The sequence below is a fragment of the Trichoderma gamsii genome (assembly GCF_001481775.2).
Source record: "Trichoderma gamsii strain T6085 chromosome Unknown Scaffold_23.2, whole genome shotgun sequence".
In the NCBI taxonomy this organism is placed as follows: domain Eukaryota; kingdom Fungi; phylum Ascomycota; class Sordariomycetes; order Hypocreales; family Hypocreaceae; genus Trichoderma; species Trichoderma gamsii.
In genome coordinates, this window is record NW_020171360.1 from 270,786 (window position 1) to 289,771 (window position 18,986).

The following is an 18,986-nucleotide window of genomic DNA, read 5'->3' on the forward strand; positions in this document are numbered from 1 at the left end:
CATGCGTCATGCCAGCATTGCCATCTCATCTTACGCCTGAGGTACTCGGTACATGGACACTTGCAGGCTGTATGTCCGATAGGCTTCTGTAGACGCTTCCCCCGTGATATCAGACGAACTCTCCAAGCACCACCAGGGCACTCTTTGCTTCGCATTGGCTGGCAGATGCACGCGCTTTTGCTGTTGCCTCGACACGGCTCGGAGTCGCCACGGCAGACCTGGTTCCTGGGTTTGGCGCAACGTCCAACTGGAAATTCAAGGGCCCAGTGCCTGCTTAGCAACCCGGCTGCTTGTCTCGCCTCCTGTCGCCAACAGCCCACCGCCCGGACTGTCCAATGACGGCAGCCCTGCACAGACTGATGGGTAGCAGATACATGCTGCCGGAGCGCAAGCCCACTAAAAGCGAAATCGTCCATTGCACAATAGGCTGCCCGTGTTCATTGGAGTGAAGAGAGAGAGAGCCAACTAAAATTACTAGTAGAGTCGCGGATGTCAAAGTCTGTTTGCTGAACACGCCAGATGCTCTCTTTTTGATAGAGGGAAATATGTATTGATGGTTACTACTAGTATATATTAAATGCAGAGAGGAAAAAGAATCCGATGTCAAAGAACCACACCCGTATCCAGTCCCGTTTCTGCACGCTGTTCTTCATCCCCAGAAGTAGTGCCGAAAGGGGGGTGAGCCCCAGATCCAGGAGCGCCGCCAAAGGCCACAGGTCGCGGGTACCTCCCGCAGCACCTGCACCCACGGGTACCCGCTACATGCGCCGCGGCCACTCCAGGTACCGCTACAAGCGTGGGTGGAGGCTTTGCACCACACCTTCACCTCTCTTCTCGCTGACCTGCATTCACAAGTTCCCCATCCTGCAGCAACACCTGCTCGCGGACGGCATCTCGAGTTTGTCTGGTCTGCATCGTGTTTTTGTCCTCACTCGGTTTCTTTTTTCCTCGTGTCGTCCCTGTTTCTTTTTTTTCTCTTCCCCTCTCGCATGTTTTGACGCTCTGCTGTTCGTCAAGTCAAGCCCGCAACGCCTGTCGCCGCCTCCAGTGCCACCGACGTCTTCAATTCCCTCGATACCTCGCCGCCGAAGCCCCCTTTTGCGTCTGCAATTGCTCGCTCGCTTCCCAGGCCTTGCCTCTCGATCGCGGCCTCTCGTCGCTGCCCTGATCTCACTCCCCTCGCCTCAGCCGACGCCCTCACTGCCCGCCGACGCTTTGGGGCTGCGCTTTTGCCGTCGTCGAATCTTTGCTACCGCCAGCCTGTGGGCCCGCAAAGCGCAGCATCTGGTCGCGATTCTCCAGCGGAAATCTCGCTTTTTCGAACCTGCCCCCCTCGCTCGCCTCGCATAACCTACGTATCTGGGTTCTTTTCTCAGATCAGCATTTAGTAATTCGCTCTCTGTGCTCGACACACGCAACCCAAGGCATCACCGACCGCAGTCCTCTCCAACACCGCCGCTTTATTGCCCCCCCCCTTCCTGCGACAGATAGGCAATCTAGTCACCGACCAGCCAGCTCGGTCAGCTGCAGACGTCATCTCGGCAAGCTGCTTTGCTCTGCTCGCCTCGCCAGAGTCGCACGGCCTCTCGTTCCATGGACACTCGGACTCAGGCGTCCGAAACTCAGCATTCTTACCCCCCCAGTCCCTGGACGTCGACGACACCGACCACTCCAAACGGACTGACGGCGCATACCCCGGACGGGTCCCAGGACACTGCCGCCGCTAACCTGCAATTCACTCCTCCCATCGACATCCTGCCGCTGCTCCTCTCTCCTCAGCAGTCCCTATATCACGCCCAGCTTCTCCATTACAACAAGCTCATCTCCCCGGCTCGAGGGGGCGGCCTACAGTCGGCGCCACTTCCCCCGGTCGTGTCTTCTCCCCACGTACAGGCTACGTCTAGGTCGCGGTCTTCTAGCAAAGCGTCGCTGAGGGACGGCACCACCACTCCCAAGGGCAACACCACTGGAGGCCATGGGAGCCGCACACACCAGGGCTCAGACAAAAACCGACCGGTTATAACGTCGAAAGAGGTGCCGCCCAAGATGCCTGCAAAGCTCGCGGCCGATGCGTCCAAGAACTTCCACCACCGGGCGATAGCGAGATCCTCGTCGCCCCACGGGCTCTCCCACTCCAGTTCTGTGCCATCGACGCCGCATCAGCATGCCCGCCAGTTCTCCTTTGAATCGCGGGAGCCGTCCCCCAACAACGGCAACAACCACTCGCCGCGCTCAGCCTACTCCGAGACGAACAGCGCGCTGCCCTCGCTGCGGCCGCTGCCGCCACGGTTAGGAGGCTGCAAATACGAGACGGCGCAGATCAATTCGAGGAGGAGGATACCGTACTCGACCGGAAGCGAGCGCTTGGAGAAGCTGGATTTGAAGACTGTCAAAAGCAAGCTATCAGAGAGCGAAGAGAAAAAGCTGGCCGCAGATATGAATGAGATTTACAACAAACTGCTACCCACAGATAAAATCGAAGAGAATAGGACGAAGCTGGTCAACAAGCTGGAGACGATATTCAATGATGAGTGGCCGGGACACGACATCAAGGTGCACCTGTTTGGTTCGTCTGGTAATCTGCTATGTTCCGACGACTCTGATGGTATGTTGTTCTTTCATCTGGACACGCATGATGATCCTTGGCTTCTAACGCACATACTCTAGTGGACATTTGCATCACGACACCATGGCACGGAATGGAAGACGTCTGTATGATAGCTGAGCTTCTTGCCCAACGTATGTCTTCCTTGCCCCACTCCAATGTGTGGTCATTTTTTCCGAGAAGCTAACAAATCAATGCAGGAGGCATGGAAAAGGTTGTTTGCATCTCTGCTGCCAAGGTTCCCATTGTCAAGATATGGGATCCTGAGCTCGGACTTGCGTGTGATATGAACGTCAACAACACCCTGGCGCTCGAAAATACCCGAATGGTGCGAACATATGTCGAGACCGACCCGCGCGTACGGCAGCTGGCCATGATTTTGAAGCACTGGACGCGGAGGAGAATTGTCAACGATGCTGGTATAAAACCCCCCCCCCCCCCCAAAATCCTCCTTTGACTTGCGTGATAAGACATACTCATCATCTCCTACCTTGCCACTTATTTTTTTTTCTTGTCCTAACAAAATTATAGCTTTCGGAGGTACCCTGAGTTCATATACTTGGATATGTCTTATTATCGCGTTTTTGCAGCTGAGGAACCCTGCTGTTTTACCAGCGCTGCATCAACTGCCACATAAGACTACCAAGCCAGATGGGGCTGTCAGTGACTTTGCTGATAACCTCAAGAAACTCAAGGGCTTTGGCGGCAAGAACAAGTCAAGTGAAGCAGAACTTCTCTTCCAGTTTTTTCGATTCTATGCGCATGAATTCGATTACGACAAGCACGTACTTTCCGTACGGCAGGGCAAGCTGATCACCAAGCAAGAGAAGAAATGGCACTATGCTATGAATAACCAGCTTTGCGTAGAAGAGCCGTTCAACACGTCTCGCAACCTCGGCAATACGGCAGATGAATACTCGTTTCGCGGCCTCCACATGGAGCTTCGAAGAGCGTTTGACCTCATTTCCAACGCAAAGTTGGAAGAGGCATGCGAGCAGTACGTCTACCCGAAGGAGGAAGAGAGAGTTTGGTCCCGGCCAGCCACGCAGCCTCGACCGGCACTGCTGCGAAGTTCTTCGCAAACTCATCCTTCTGGGTCTGGGCGAGGTGGTCGTGGTGGCCATCGCGGCGGCCGACATAGTAACAACTATCACCGCACCGGCGGGTCAAATATCAGGAGAGCATCATCAACTACGCCCACCTACGACCCCAACATGTTTGTCCAGCCTGTCAACATGCAGCAGGATATGACATGGTTTGCGGCTGCTGCTGCCGCTGCCGCTGGCAATCAGTACCCCTTCCCATTTGCTCAGCAGGACCTGGTGCAGATGGCCTACCAGGAGAGCATGCGGCAGCAGCTGCACCATCTCTATGCGCAGCAGCAGTCGCCGGCGTTTATGGCCCACCAAACCATGGGTCAGCAGCGGATGTCTCCCAACGGCGCGACGTCTGGCCAGCAGCCCCCTACCGATCGATCTCGAACAAACTCGTTTGATACTGCTCCAATCGGCGCCACGTTACGGCCCGACCTATATGCCCTCTATGGCATGGGTATCAATCAACAGTTCTACGCGCAAGCGACGGGCTATGGAACCTATCCCTCTTCGCCGGTAACGTCCAACGGCATCGGGGCAGAGTTTCGCCGTCCTTTGCAGAGATCAACGGTCACGTCGGATAATGGCATTTCAGCTTCGTCCAGCTCATTGAGGTCACAGTCTCAGCCCGCCTCGCGATCACCATCTACGGCACATGGCCGGGCTGCTTACAACCCTGGAATCCCTTCAAGCGTGCCGGGCTACGCTCCAAGACAACAGATGCATAGTGTCATCCCCAACTTCATGTCCGACGATGCGGATCTGGATGCCAGATCGAAAGCCTCAGATTCGCCACAGTCCGAAACGGACAACAGGTCGAACAATGGACTCTTGGGGGCACGGGGTTCAAGTCCCAGCCAACAGTCGCTGTTACCCCATAGCCATAGTCCCACGAAGAACGGCATTGCATTTGGGGATGTTGCAAATCAGTCCTCCAGTCCAAGGAGGCGTCGACTGTCGACAGATCAGCTGCCCCAAACCATATTGGACAGGAGGATGAGGAGGACTTCTCGGTCACCTTCGCCCCTCGATCATTCTCGGACGATTCCTTCGTCGCCTCTTGCCTCCGCCCCGTTCCCTGGGGTTAGCCAGGCACAGAACAAGAATGTTGCGGCGAGACCAGTGGTTGTAAATGGATCGGGCCTGAAGAGCAGTATGCTTGCCGCGTCAAATCAGGGACAAAATGACTCCTTGGCAGCCGAGGAGTGTGCCATGCCAAAGATTGATAATGCTCTAAACATCAGTACGGTATCATCAGCTACTGATGCGAGTGCCGCAGATGCGCAAAGCAGCCAGCCATCGCTCGCACCAGCCCCTTTTCTGCCCACGCCGGCCATGGATCGCCCCCCTGTTATTGTTAACGGCTCTAACAGCAAGCCAGCTATGGCCCCTGCCGAGGATGCTTCGTTCAGAGATAGGATTGCCATGATGGGCTCGTATCCGACAGCCCCATACGGGATGCCGCAAGATGTTTTACAGGCCAATGGCATGACGAGACTTCCGCCCTCAACAAAACAGCGCCTCATGTCTAGACAAGCCCAGAACGGCGTGATTGCTCCTCTGGATCTTGCCATTGGTGACCACCGCAAGGGCATGGTTCCTGAGGCAGCCCACCTTTCTCCTGTATACGAGATGCAGACGTCATCTCCGACCGCTACGCGGAAGCCAGATGTGCCTGCGGTCAGCACCGGCAAGACTATCCACGAAAAGGTGGACGCCAAAGCAGACATCAAAGTAACCCACGAGGAGACGGCCAAGCCCACGACAAAGGCTGACGACAAGGTTCAACCGGCTCGAGATAATCAGAAGTCATCGAAGGCGCAAAAGTCGACAGCCCAGAGCAATCAGCGCAACAACACTCCACGCGAAAATGGCCACGTGAGAAGTGCCAAGAGCGATGGCGATGGCGGCTGGCAAAAAGCTGGTAAAGGCAAAAAGAAGGGCTCGAGTGGGCTTGCGCAAGCCGCGCACGCGGAGCAGCCACCAAAAAGCGACTCGGAGCGGAAAGGAGGCTGAACACATGTATGTACGCCACATCAACGACAGCGACGACGATGACGGTTTTCTATCTGGTTTTCCTTCTCCATCTTTCCATTAAAAAAAATACAAGAAAGGGATTGCTTCAATGAATTTTACATCTACATAAGGCGGCAAAAAATTGAAAGGCGAACAAAAAAATGATACCACAGACACGCGGAGCTCGCCAGTTCTATTCATCAAATATGAAAAAGATGATTACAGTGGCGACATTGGATAGGGGAAGCATCAGTGACTGCGACAAACCAGGGTCTCATACCTATCTTGGGAGGAAGGGCGGAAACGTTTTGCTGTACGAGTGACTAAAGCTGCGGTATTCTCAACGAAGCGGCTACGAGAGGCCTTGGATCTGCCTATGTATGAAATTGATTGCATCGCCGGGAGACTGAGCGTGTTGCATGCATGTACGAACGGCTGATGGATGAAGCGAAAACAAAAAAAAAAAAAATGATGACCAAAGACAGACAAACAGAAGAAGTCGCATAGAGAGAGGGAGAATTACAACGCAACGTCCATGAATGAAATATCACAGTACAGCAAAGAATCCAAGATGAGTTTTGACGGAAAGGACACACTGGAATGGTACCACACGGAGAGACAGAGGAATTGATACATATACATCATGGCTTAGGGAGGGCGGAAATGGCGGCGTTTGCATCAATTGAAAGCTCGATAATATTTGCGTCAATGTTTCTTTCCCTTCTTATTGTTGGTTTTTATTTCCTTCCTGTCTTGCTTTATTTCGTTGTCTGCAGCAAAATGGAAGCACAAACACAAGCACAAGCACAAGCACACAAACCCAGCGGCATTAGATGGAAATGTTACACAAAAAGCATTTAAGAAAGATTACGGTACAGCAAATAAATGAAAGCGTAAATTTTTAAAAAGAAACTGTATGAGATGCGGCTTGCATTAGTGTTTTTGCTTTTGTTTGATGGATTCGACGTATTGCGTGTACTTGACTGTATGAAGCGTTTTGATGATGATGGTGGGTTAGTATGAGGAATGTTTTGACGGTTTGATGTTTTTGAGGCTTTAGATTATGGTGTATTTGTTTTGTTATATGTTATATGTTTTGTGGGTTGAATAGAATGGTGTAGTAATATATGTTTTTTTTATCTAATGGTTGTATGAGTTGGCTTGATGTGACGTTTACTTTTGCTCTGGCAGACGTTGTGCCCAGGACTCTGCTAAACGTGATAATTAATTTAGAGCGCCTATGCGCTTGGCAATGTTGGGGAATATGAATTTTCATCCTATTTTGATTTTAGTTTCTTGAGTTTTCTCCAACTTTGATTGTTGTTTATTTGTGGCTCTTTTTGTGTTATGCTGTATTATGTTGAAGCTCGTGTGTCGCATTGGCTCTATTGTTTGGGCATTTCGTAGAGATGAGAGTTGGCGCAGATGATGGGACTTTTATACTCTCCAAAATGATAGAAATTCTTTATACTCTGCTAAAATAAGGGAGATTCTGTTAAAAAAATTTTATTTTATTTTTCTGTTTCTTAAACTACTAGTACAATACAGACGCAATGATTCATTGTATCATGCCAATTGAAGTCGTAATCCGTTCCTTTCTAGGAAGTGTGTTGGAATTACAGTAGTTGGAAGCCGCACGGCAGAGAAAGCATAAGACATAAAATATAAATTTACTGAAAAAGAGCAGACATGTAATATGGTATTTCAGCCTGATAGACCAAATATGCACTATCGGGTCAGTTGAGAGGCCGTTGTTCTGGGTTTCTTCAGGGCTCTGAGGCTATGTAGAGTCTGCATACATGTAGCTTTTATCACCAATCACGATGCTTACCTGAAGGTAGGTAAGGTATAGAATACAGGTAGAGCACATGTACTTTTCAGGAACAGGCCGGCAGCGTATTTGCACCGTATGTGGCTCTGCTCTTCCATATTCATCCCCCCCCTATTGAACAGCTGGTTCGCACGCTATCCTGGGACTGACAAGCATGGGAGACGACGCAATGGTCCAACCAGTAAACCAGCAGTGTTTATTAAATGAGACATTATTCAGCACCCCAATCTTGTTATCTAACACCCTAGCCATAGCATAATAAGGCGGCCGTTTTATATACTAAGATATACATATATAATTACTAAGTACTGAATATTTAAAAATAGTAATAGTAGCAGCAGTAGCAGCAGTAGCAGCCATACTACTGGCAGTAGCCCATGCTTAAACTGGAGGGCTGGATAACCTCTCTTTTTATTAATTGCGACATGTTGGCGAGGCTTTACAATATACTCCCTGTCACTTGACTGGCATCTGAACTTAGGAGCAGACCAATCTTGTTGTCGAATGTGGATGAGATTTCACATGCACGTTGGTGCTGCTTCGACTTCAAATTTGCTCCATTGCTTTTAAAGTCGTCGGGCATCCTGCTCTCAAGAAGCTCCAGCTGGCGTGAAGCATTCGTTGCCAGCATGATAAAAGCAGCAGGTTCTGGTGTATCTTCAACGAACATGGCCATTGCCAACAGTGCTTGAATGGAAAGCAAGCTGGGCTCTTGCAAGATGAGGTGATGTATCACGGCCGTGGCATTGTGGTAAAAAGCAAGTGGAATAGAGCTCAAGTCGTCTTCGGAGCCTGGGGCGGCCTTGAATCGCAATGCAAGCGCAGTCACGGCGTTGACGGTGGCCCATCTGGCGAAGTCATTTTCTGCTGGGCCGGTCGAGCTGGCGATGTATTGGGCGCTGAGAAGAGCGGAAAAGTCTGCCAGATCTAGGAGCTGCCTGTGCTGCATGATTTCCACAAAGGAGTTTTGAATTAGGCGTATTGCGATGTTTTGGGGGAGAAGCGGCGTGAGTGAGTGAGCTAGATTGGCCTGCGCGATGCTGCTCTTTATGTTCTCGAGGTGCGTGTTGAACTGGTCTGCGGCTAGAAAGTCTGGCAACGTTGGGAGCTGAGTTCTGATTTGCAGTTGTCGCTGAGATGGGTGAGATGGGTCGGGTGTGAAGATGGACGTGGACGAGATGCAACTGGGTACGTGGACATTTGACCCTTCGTCGCCAGACTGCTGGACTGGAAAGGTGCTGTCGTCGTCCAAGTTTGGGCGATTGATTTTCTCAGGTCGATGCTCAGACTCCTCCGAGTTGTTGGAATTCTTCTTCCTAATAACGGGTCAACGCGTGTACTCTCGGAGGCATTTTGGTGCCTCACTTTTTACCCGGCCCCCGTGTTTTGCGGACTGTGGCATAGTTGCATTCCGCGTTACTGGCTATGCAGTTGCCGCATCTTGGTGTTTTGCTATCGCATCCCTTCTTGCGAGCTTTGCAGTTGTCGCACGCCTCAAAATGAGTGTTAGACCGCGCATACGTAATCTAAAAAATGGCGATTGCTTACAATGAAAGACTTCAAAGGCTTCATGTTGCTTGCCGATCCTGGTAGTGCGTCGCGAGACTTGGTACGCTGGAGCGGAAGCAAAATGAGCTGCATTTGTCAGACGCGGCTCGCTGAGCTTACGACGAGCTTGCCCCATCCATCCAATTCAGGAGTTGAGGTTTTTCTATTTTCTTTTTAAACCAGGGGCATCGACGTTTGCCTCCGCCTTAGAAATCCAGTTTACTTCCGTTATCCATGATGATTTTAAAAACTATAAAGAGTCGAGTGTTTCTCAAACATGCAATCGCAGGCGGAACATGACATTCTAAGAGCTGCTTCTTCTGCCATCTAGAAGCGACATCGAAAACACGACTCAACAACCTCAATTCAATTCATAGCCGACTGATTTTCTTCCTTTGCATATCGCTCATTATCTTAACGCGCCAAATCCGGGCATCTCAGCACCATGGCTCTATTCGTTCGTGCCAATGACGCTTTACATGTCAATCCCCCTTATGGGCCGGATGAGACGCTGTCTCTGGCAGGATCCGATTGGCTTTGGGCAGTCATGGCAGTTCACTTGCTCGCATTCGTAAGTGCCAACACTACTTTGTTCTTTGATCACGATTCATCTTCGAAATCCAATGCTGATGTCTCTGTTTATGTTTGTAGCTTGTACTCCTAGTCTTCTGTTTCACCACCCCAGAGAGTGATAGGGTGTTCCATTACCTCTTCACCATCACTCTCCTTGTCGGCACTGTAACATACTACGCGGAAGCTTCTGATCTAGGCTGGGACTCAGTCAAGCAGGCCGATCAGCTCGGCAACGGCTCTTCTCGCCAGATATTTTACGTCAAGTATATCAACTGGGCTGTCGCCTTCCCATCTGTCAGCCTTGCGCTGGGCCTCCTATCCAACCTCTCCTGGACCACCATCGTTACAAACATAGCTACGTCTTTGCTCTGGGTGGTGACTTACCTCGCCGCCGCCTACACTACAACAAGCTATAAATGGGGCTTCTTCGCCTTTGGGACTCTGTGCTGGATCATCCTCGCCATGAGCACGCTGAATGAGAGCCGCGAAGCAGCGTCACGAATTGGCATTTCTCGGGACTACATGATGCTCTCTGCGCTGGCAAATTTGTCCTGGGCGCTGTACCCTGTTGCTTTCGGGCTTAGCGATGGCGGCAATGTCATGGGGGTTACCGGCAGCTTCATCTTCTTTGGCATTCTCGATATCCTAGCAGGGCCGGTGCTTGCATTGCTGTTCATGATGCTAGCTCGCAAGTGGGATTTTCGCCGTTTGCATCTGGCTTTCAGCGAGCACCGCTACGCCCCGGAAGATGATGGCACTGGCTTGCCGAAAGGAAGCGAGACTGCAAGTCCCGCCGGCAATGGTTCCACTGTCAAGGTTTAGATGCCAACTTTTACCTCGGCTTCTCATCATCGAATCTTGAGATTGTCAAGGTGCTAAGGCTAAGGACTCTACGTACAAGCCGTGATGCCCGCTAGAAGCGTTCATAGGGGCAAGCAAAGCTGCTTCGTGAGAGAGCGGGCTCTTCCTCTTCCTCTTCCTTCTCTTCTTCTTCCTTCTCTTCTTCTTCCTTTGCCTCTTCTTCCTTTACCTTTACCTTTTCTTTATATTTTTACAGCGGAATTTTATTATTACCCTCCGGGGGCGCCTGCAGCGAGCTTTATGCCTGCGGCGAGCTTTATGCCTGCGGCGCTATAGCGCTTCTTACACAGCGTGTTATATATATATAAATAGCCTAAGTTCTTTACTTTTTAAATATTTACGTTTTAAGATTATTATTTATAAGGGTAAAATAAGATATATAAATATATAAAAGGTATATAGTAAAGCTTTTTAATAAAGTATACTATAGTAAAGTAAAGTAAATAAAGCTTATATATTATAATATTAATATTTAATGCGCTATAATATTAAAAAGCAAGGTAAATAGTATATTATAAGCAGTTAAGAGCTATACTATTAGCAGAATTTAATTAATTATTACTTAGTATTTTAGCTATAGCTAGTGATTATAATAGCTATGTATAAACTTTTCCCATTAAAGAAGCAAATCCGGAAGTCGCCTTTCTTAATTCCTTCGCAAAGCCGCTTCGCAGCTTTCCTTGATAAGTAGAGTGGTTAAAATCTTCATTATTTTAGACTTGTCGGAGTTTTAGATTTGAGAAGACGGAGTAGTAGAGGGTGGTTTGGGAAATCAACGTTACTGTTGGACTGAGGCTGAGTGAAAGAGAGAGAGGCTTGGAAGGATCCAGGATGCGGGCCGCGGATCCGGCAATTGCGACATGGTAAATAGGACCTCTAGATAGTACACTTTGACAATAGTAAGAAGTATTTAGGCTGGGAGTGTAACTACGGGCTGAACCTTGACCTTTGCCTGCTCTATGTGGACACTCCGTCGTGAGGATTGGTTGATACAAGTACATGTATTCTGGATGTGCCTCGCCTCTTACAAGTCAGGCTTTTGTAGGTATGTTTCCAGCGTGATATCAGTCAAAAGACTTTTATTACAAGGGCTGCTTCGTCTGTCTACCTGCTGAAAACGGATTCGCCCTGCCGTGACTGAATCCTCCAGTTTCTTAAAAGTCTCTCGCGCAGCCGGTGGCGTCTGGCGTTAATTAAGCTTGCTTTGAAAGGCCAAGCCGCGTCCTCTGCTAGTCTCTTCCCTAAACAAACTACCTGCAATAGTAAGGACTAGGCTGCGTCTGCCATGAGTCGTATTCGTTGCCTCCTGTGTATGAATTTTCGTTCAATTGTTTAAAATCACCGCTCACGTGCACAGCGTTTTTCTAAGCCCTTTGTCCTTGTCCTTGCCCCTAGTGGCGGGCTGAGCAAGCATCCCTCGCAGAGTTGAATCCTTCGCAAACAGTTGAATTGAGTGATCCCGCCTGTGCATACTATATATATATGTACCTTGTTTGTACTCGGCACTTCACCGATACTACCGCCCGCGCAAAGTCGCAGCGACAGGCCCAGTTTCCCCTGCCCCTTGCAGGTTGTGGTCCCCGTAACTGTACCTGTAGACACGCACAGTGCCCTGGGCCATGTTCTGATGGCGCTTGGCGGATTGCAAAGCTGACTGCGTTGGTTGCCGTGTCAAGTTAGGCGAATAGGTGTTTCACGCTGAAGAGGATCTTGATGCATGTACTACCGCCGCACCGCTAGTACAGATAAATACATTTGATCAAATGCTAGTCCTATACGTGACCCGTAGGACTATAGAATCCCGCAAACGATAGGCGCATGTATTACCAGGCCCTGTGGCAATAGTGACAATAGCCAGTCCGCTCCGCCTGTAGCAGCGCGGGCCACAGTGGCTGCAACCCGCTGAAAAGCCCCCCCCTCCTCCCCCCCTCGTGTGGACTCCTCTGCGCTGGGGTCTCGCTAAACGGCCAGCAGGGCACAAACAACGTGCTGGACTCCAAACTCTCTTACCCCGGATTCTCCCCATCCCATGTCTCCGATCTCGAGACACTAGCCGGCCGGACAATCGAACGACCGCATGTCATCGCCAAAGTCTTTTCGCGCGCCCGTTCTTCTCTCTTCTCCTTCTCACGCACACTGTCGCTGACATCTCGCTTCTTGCTTTCTTTTGCCATTGAACACGAACCTCTGCGTCTTGGATCTCGCCGTCCTCGGAAACGATGCTGCCGACGGATGCTGGCACCGACGCTGCCTTGGACATTGAGGCTTGACAGAGCACAAACAACGACGCGGAGCAGCATCACGAACCCGCCACCACATTCCCAATCGCCTTCTTGCCTTGCATCTGCGTCTCTCGCCTTTTTCTCGCCGACGTCTTCGACCTCGCTCTCCCGTTTACTCTCCCCTGCTCGCTTCGCCCTCGACTCGGGTCGGTCCATTTCGGTTCATTTCAATTCGCCTCGTCTCAGCAACTCGGAAAATCCTTCCGCTCCCTCTATCCTCCTCGCCTCGCCTCGCATCCCGCCATCGTCGCCGCGGCCCGTAAATGAGCGGCACGATGCATCGAACCAACAGCGAGGGCGGCGCTTCGTCCACCGCCTCGTCGCAGAGGTGGCGCATCTCCTCGGCCTTTCGCAAAATCGGGAGCATCAGCGGCTCTAGCAAGGACGACAAGAATGCGACGGTATGTTTTGCGCTTTGCCTTGCTTTTTCTAGTACTCTAGTACTCTAGCCGCGCTTCTGTCTGCCGTTCCATCCGCTCCTCTGTCTGTTTCATCTGCTGCGTCGCCGAGTCGAGCAACTCAGCTTGGCTTACCTCAACTGTTTCTCCTTGTGCTGCCCAAGTCATCATGACTGAGTGCTGACACCCCGCCTAGAATAAGCATGGCAGCCCATCTGTCGACACCGACTCCCACGAACCCTCCATTCACGAAAACAGCTCCATTCATATCCACGAAACATCAAAGTCAAGTCATCACCAGCTGCAAGCTCTTGTTGCGCGCATGCGAGGCGCTCCCCAAGGTCCCAACCACGTTGATGGCGCCTACAAAGAGTTTGAAAAGATCAGCAAGCGGTGCGCAGCCCTCTGCGATGCCATCCTGCGAGAGGAGATTAAGCTGCCTCGCAAGCTCTCCGACACCAACGGTACCCTTCCCTTGATTCGCCACGACTCCCTAGCCGACGGCCCTCGCAGTCCAAGTGCTCTATTCGACCATAGAAGTTCTTTTAGCGGCCGCAGCTTGGCGGAAGTAGTCACAAATGGCGGAAGCAGGAGTCATCATGGCGGGGACATGTGGCTTACTCCTATCCGCGACTGGAAGGCATGTCTCGAGGTGCTGACGGACTCCTTCAAAATCAGCCTCGCCGAGACGTACAAGAGCTACGAACGGGATGCGACACCAGAAATGCTCGAGGCTTTGTTCTCGAGCAAGAAATTTAGAAGAGAAGCAGTTCACCGAATGCGCAATGCGAGCGTCACCAAGATTTTGTCTGCAGATCCCCAATTTGTGAGTACAGACATTGACAGCGTCTTTCTTTAGTTCCTCAGCAATGCTAATGAACACAGTTTCCGCGATATGAAATACGATTTAGAAACTACGAAAAGGTCAAGCAAGAACTCAGCGATGTTCGGAAACTGCTCCAAGCTGGAGAATCGGGCATCTCTCCGGCCAGAGTCATTGAGGAATTTGCCATCCACCCTCGCGGTGACGTTGTTCTCGAGTTTGCCAACATTGGCCCCGATGCTACCGGCAATGAGCCTGCGCTGCGCTTCCGTGTTTCTTCCGCCTTGCTAGCAGAGACGTCGCCCATCTTTGGGCGTTTGTTTTCCGGGCACCCCAACAGTCTCTACATCCATGAAACTGACGACATCAGTGACGAGCTCCCGCCGCCGCCGGTGCCGTATTTCTGCGATGATGGATCCGAGGTCAAGCTGTACAGGATGCCGCAGCAAGAATTCAACCGCGGCGGCTCACTCGAAATCCTGCTCCACGCCGGTCACATGCACAACGATAAGGTGCCTAGAGACGTTACCTTTGAGCAGTTTGTCGCCATTGCTGAGTGTTCCTTGCGGTACAGAAGCACATCGCCGTTGGAATTGGTCGTCGAGCACAGATGGTTGCCGCAGTGGATGCACAAGGGGGCCGATGACATGCCGGATGGACTCCTCATCATTAGCTACGCGTTTGGCCTCCGCCAGCTCTTTACTCGAATGTCCAAGAGCGCTATACTAAATCTTGCCGACGAAAAAGACTTGGACAGTAAGGCTTGGCCCAGGAAGATCAAGGAGAAAGTTTGGGCGGTTCGCTGCGCCAAGGTTGATCAGCTCTACGCAAGCTGTAGGAGCACAATACAGGAATATATTCGACCACCAGCGCAGGATGAGTCCTCGCAAACTAATCAGCACATTCCTCTCTCCGAGCTCGACAGCCACCTCGCCTCGCCCATTCAGCCTTCCATGACGCTGACCAGCACCCCGAGATGTCCCAAGGGCAACCACTGGTGTGACGCCTCCAACCTCGGGTGGATGATGCTGGTGTACAACGAGCTCGGCTTACTGCCCACCATTGTACAGCCCAGCCTCATGTCACACCTTCCCAACGTTCATCCTCCATCCAAGAGCTTGGCACAGATGATGGAAACACTTCGCTCAACACCGAGTCCTCCCGCGCCGCTTCACCCTGGGGGTGTTTGTGACCCCGTTCCCGCGTTTCGGGCATCCATCGCCGATATTTACAACAGCGTCACTGGCTTGACCCTGTTTGATATCAGTGGCAAGAGCCACGGCTGGGCGCTGTCGAAGCACAAAATATCAGAGCCACAGTTGCTTCTCACAGCTGGCCTGAACCGAATGGCTGCTGCGCATGAGAATATTCACAGCGTTGTTTCCGAATTTCCAGAAGAGATTCGACTCCAGATTCTTAGTGAGATGGAGGACCTGGAAGATCTTCAGGCCGCTGCTAGGATCAACCGAGGATTCTACGAGACGTACAAGAGAAACGAACTCCAACTCATGCGTAACATTCTACGTGCCGATAGGATACGGTGGGGAAGTATGGGAAGATACTCGCTAGAAGACGACAGGGCGGAAAGCAAAATCTTAAAGTCAGAGGCCGACATGCTCAAAGAAAGGGGCTTTGGCGATGGCGCAGATGCAATCACTCTACGAAGCGAAGACGACGAGGGGCTGTACGATTCGGACGACTCTGACGAAGACGACGATAGCGTCGACCCGTTGACTCGAAACGGTTCTGTATCCTCACAAGGCGGGCGGTCCCACACCAGCCATGAGGATGATGTTGTGAGTATTCTGGCTCGTGACCCGCCGCCGCCGTTCCAATCACGAGAGGCCAATCCTCCGCCGCCACTGCTGCCAGTCGCCAACGTTGACGAGAGTCATGACGGCTCAGAGGACGACGACACGGCCACTCCAACGACACCTCGGCAACGCTCATTTGAGCTCTCAGATGAATCGACTACGCCTTCAGACCAGACGAGCGTGGTGTCGGCAGACGACATCTACGAGCCCCCGATGACGGAAGAGGAAGCACGCAGAATTTTATGGCCCGATCACTTGGTAGTGGCTGCACCCCCAGAGCGAGGTGCTGTATCTCCCGGGGTGGAGGGGCTGCGCGAAAAGTTTCGGGTTGGTGATATTTCTTTTATCGAGGGCCTTGAAGACAAGGCGCTTATTAAGACTGAGACGAAACAGCTGCAAAGCGAACACGATGCGAGAATTGGTCTTCTTAGAGATGATGCGCGGCCTAGCTCTAGCTCGTCGACGCGAAAGGCTTCTAATGGAGTTGAGCACATTGAGAAGATTAATGGGAGAAATGGGGGGGAAGATGAAGTGGAGGTGGTGTTGTCTTGACAACGTTACTCTCTCTTGACGCAGTAAACAACGACAGCAAGGCCATATTTGGCTTATTCTCGCAAAAGATGGAGAAGTAATGACGAAGAAGAAGAAGAAGAAGAAAAAGGAGAGATGCATAACTGCAGAAACGTGCTCTTTTGTTCACATTTGCATCTGAGCCGCAATTCATACACATGCATGCATACATGTTATTGATCGATGGATCGATAGATGTGCAAAACTGTCTATATATATATACATTCTAACTATTCTACTATATGGGGTAATCCTTCGGCGCAGACTGGAACAGCGAAAGGGCTTTTATTATGACCAAGGGGGGTGGGGGGTGGAAAGAAACAAACATGTTGGGGCTACTTTTTTTCTCCTTTTATCTCTCTGTACTGGATGGGATGTATGGATCTTGGCTGGGACTCAATTTTGGCGATATGAGCGTTTTTGAACTTAATCTATGTTGGATAGCTACGGGATGGGCCATCTACAGGAAGGTTAAAGGGGTTCCAAGGGGGGCTATTGAAATACTTGAAAATGGTTAATAAAAAAGACTATATATAATTGATTGGTAATTATTAAGAGCCTCTATGAGCTGCTATCAAAATGGAATGCCATTAAATGTTATGTTGTAGGGAGATGAATTGACACATCGATGGACTTGTATTGTTCAAAAAAGAAAGGAAAAATCCAAGATTGTGTTTGTTTCTTTGTATACTCAAAGAAATAAATCATCATATAGATTAAGCAGTACTGGGTATATGTATAGATATAGATGTATGTTATATCTTTTTCATTATATCCACCCTTTGAACAATTACGTTATTCCATCTCTCCTTTTATGTAACCGAAACCAAAATTCCTCCTCTTGTCCTTGGTACTTGATATTTCTACTCAGAGCTAGTAGCACCAGCCTCGGTGCCGGTAGCATTCAACTGAGCCTTCCTCGCAGCGTTGAGGGCGCGCAGTTTAGCCGTACCGAAGCCAGCCACGCCATCCTCCTGGTTGTCGCCCAGCCAGGGCTTCTTGGAGTCGCCGAGAATGCTGCCCGAGAGGAAGTAGATGACGAGGCCGATGATGATGCAGACAAAGGCAATGGGGTAGAGATAGTGGATGGTGTAGCCAAAGACGTGGATGCCGATGATGACGCCCCAGAAGTTGGCGGTCAGCAGGGAGATGTCGAAGAAGGCGGCGCTGCCCATGCGCAGGATGAGGGGCGCCAGTGTGTAGAAGACGCACAGGCAGATGGTGTAGCCGGCGAGCCAGCCGCCGACGGAGCTGTCCCAGTGAGCCTGCTGGAAGGACGTGCGGTCGAAGATGGCGGCCTGGATGCCGTTGATGATCATGCCAAAGAGGCCCATAAAGGCCAGGACGTGGTGCATGGGCCGCTTGGAGACGAGCCACTCCTCGAAGACGTTGGAGACGCCGTAGAGGGTGGCGCCCAGCAGGCCAAAGAGATCGCCCTTGACCATGTCGACGCCCGGGCCGCCGTTGGAGCCGGTGATGTGGTCCGAGGCCAGCAGGATGCCCATGCCGCCGCAGCAGATGAGGATGCCCAAGACCTGGAAGATCTTGTAGCGCACGCGCAGCAGGATGAAGGAGATGATGACGACGCAGACAATGGACCAGAAGTTGAGCAGCTGGGCGGACAGCAGGTTGGTGTAGCGGTAGGCGAGCACGGTGAAGTAGTTGCCCTCGACGTCGAGGAAGCTCATGATGAGGTAACGCCAGCCGTCCTTGACGAGGATGTCCCACCAGACGCGCGGGCCGTCGCGCCACAGCATGATGGAGGTGTAGATGAGGAAGAGCAGGATGTAGTTGAAGACGGTCTGGAAGGCGGGGATGTTTGTGCCGACGTTGGCAAGGAACGAGGTGAAGGTGTTTGTGCCGGTGATGCAGAGCGAGAGGACCTGGCCGACGGCGATGACGGCCCAGAAGTCGGCGGTGGTCAGGTAGGACCACCAGTGGGTGGAGGACGCCTCGAGGATGTGGATGCCTTCGGAGAGGGCGGCGTCGGTGGGAGCGGTTTGATCGCCGTTGTTGTTCTCGGCGACAAGAGTATCATTGTTCTTGTCTCCAGAGCCGGACGAGACGACGGTGGTAGAGAAGCCGAGCTTGGAGTCGGCCTCGACGTAGGGCGGGGCGGGGTTGATGGCCATGGTGGCGGTGCCGTAGGACGGAGCCGAGCTGGAAGAGGAGGAGTTTGAGAGCAGAGGCTGGGAGGCAGAGGCCGAAGCTGAAGCTGGCGATGCTGCTGGAGATGCTGCTGGAGATGCAGATGCTGGAGTTGTTGGTTCTTGAAGGCGCTTTGAGCGGGTCATTCAATTGCTAGCAAGTGTGGCGTCAGAACGATGCGCTCTATTGACAGACGGGCAAAAGTCTATGCGGCCGACTGTGTCCATCATTCCATACCTGTGTGATTATAACGGTGTATAACGGTGTATATGCGCGTGAGCATAAATATTGGGTATCTCGATGGTGATGCTGGTGATAATGACAATGTTGGAGCTCCGAAATCAGTGGAGTCTTTCTTCGTCCCTATGTACGAATCGTACAGCAAGCGCAAAGACTCCAAGTCGCTTGCCGGCAGTCCTATGA

At 51.4% G+C, this 18,986-nt stretch overlaps 6 protein-coding genes across 6 annotated transcripts; 3 read left to right on the forward strand and 3 right to left on the reverse strand.

Annotated features, from left to right (window-relative positions):
- Positions 1-1,593: 1,593 nt before the first annotated feature.
- TGAM01_v206716 (hypothetical protein) lies at positions 1,594-5,715 on the forward strand (the record flags this gene model as incomplete). Its single annotated transcript, XM_024549935.1, has 4 exons — positions 1,594-2,605; positions 2,668-2,739; positions 2,806-3,024; positions 3,137-5,715. The coding sequence occupies 4 exons, from the start codon at positions 1,594-1,596 to the stop codon at positions 5,713-5,715; spliced, it is 3,882 nt and encodes a 1,293-aa protein (XP_024405321.1).
- Positions 5,716-7,985: 2,270 nt separating this feature from the next.
- On the reverse strand, positions 7,986-9,118 carry TGAM01_v206717 (hypothetical protein; the record flags this gene model as incomplete). Its single annotated transcript, XM_018806903.2, has 3 exons — positions 7,986-8,862; positions 8,912-9,039; positions 9,095-9,118. The coding sequence occupies 3 exons, from the start codon at positions 9,116-9,118 to the stop codon at positions 7,986-7,988; spliced, it is 1,029 nt and encodes a 342-aa protein (XP_018659993.2).
- Positions 9,119-9,539: 421 nt separating this feature from the next.
- TGAM01_v206718 (hypothetical protein) lies at positions 9,540-10,489 on the forward strand (the record flags this gene model as incomplete). Its single annotated transcript, XM_018806902.1, has 2 exons — positions 9,540-9,665; positions 9,746-10,489. The coding sequence occupies 2 exons, from the start codon at positions 9,540-9,542 to the stop codon at positions 10,487-10,489; spliced, it is 870 nt and encodes a 289-aa protein (XP_018659992.1).
- A 2,045-nt stretch (positions 10,490-12,534) lies between these two features.
- Positions 12,535-12,966, reverse strand: TGAM01_v206719 (hypothetical protein; the record flags this gene model as incomplete). The annotated part of the gene is made up of 1 exon (XM_018806901.1): positions 12,535-12,966. The coding sequence occupies one exon, from the start codon at positions 12,964-12,966 to the stop codon at positions 12,535-12,537; it is 432 nt and encodes a 143-aa protein (XP_018659991.1).
- Positions 12,967-13,085: 119 nt separating this feature from the next.
- On the forward strand, positions 13,086-16,397 carry TGAM01_v206720 (hypothetical protein; the record flags this gene model as incomplete). The annotated part of the gene is made up of 3 exons (XM_018806900.2): positions 13,086-13,211; positions 13,405-14,034; positions 14,094-16,397. The coding sequence occupies 3 exons, from the start codon at positions 13,086-13,088 to the stop codon at positions 16,395-16,397; spliced, it is 3,060 nt and encodes a 1,019-aa protein (XP_018659990.2).
- Positions 16,398-17,278: 881 nt separating this feature from the next.
- TGAM01_v206721 (hypothetical protein) lies at positions 17,279-18,547 on the reverse strand (the record flags this gene model as incomplete). Its single annotated transcript, XM_018806899.1, has 1 exon — positions 17,279-18,547. The coding sequence occupies one exon, from the start codon at positions 18,545-18,547 to the stop codon at positions 17,279-17,281; it is 1,269 nt and encodes a 422-aa protein (XP_018659989.1).
- Between the last annotated feature and the right edge of the window lie 439 nt (positions 18,548-18,986).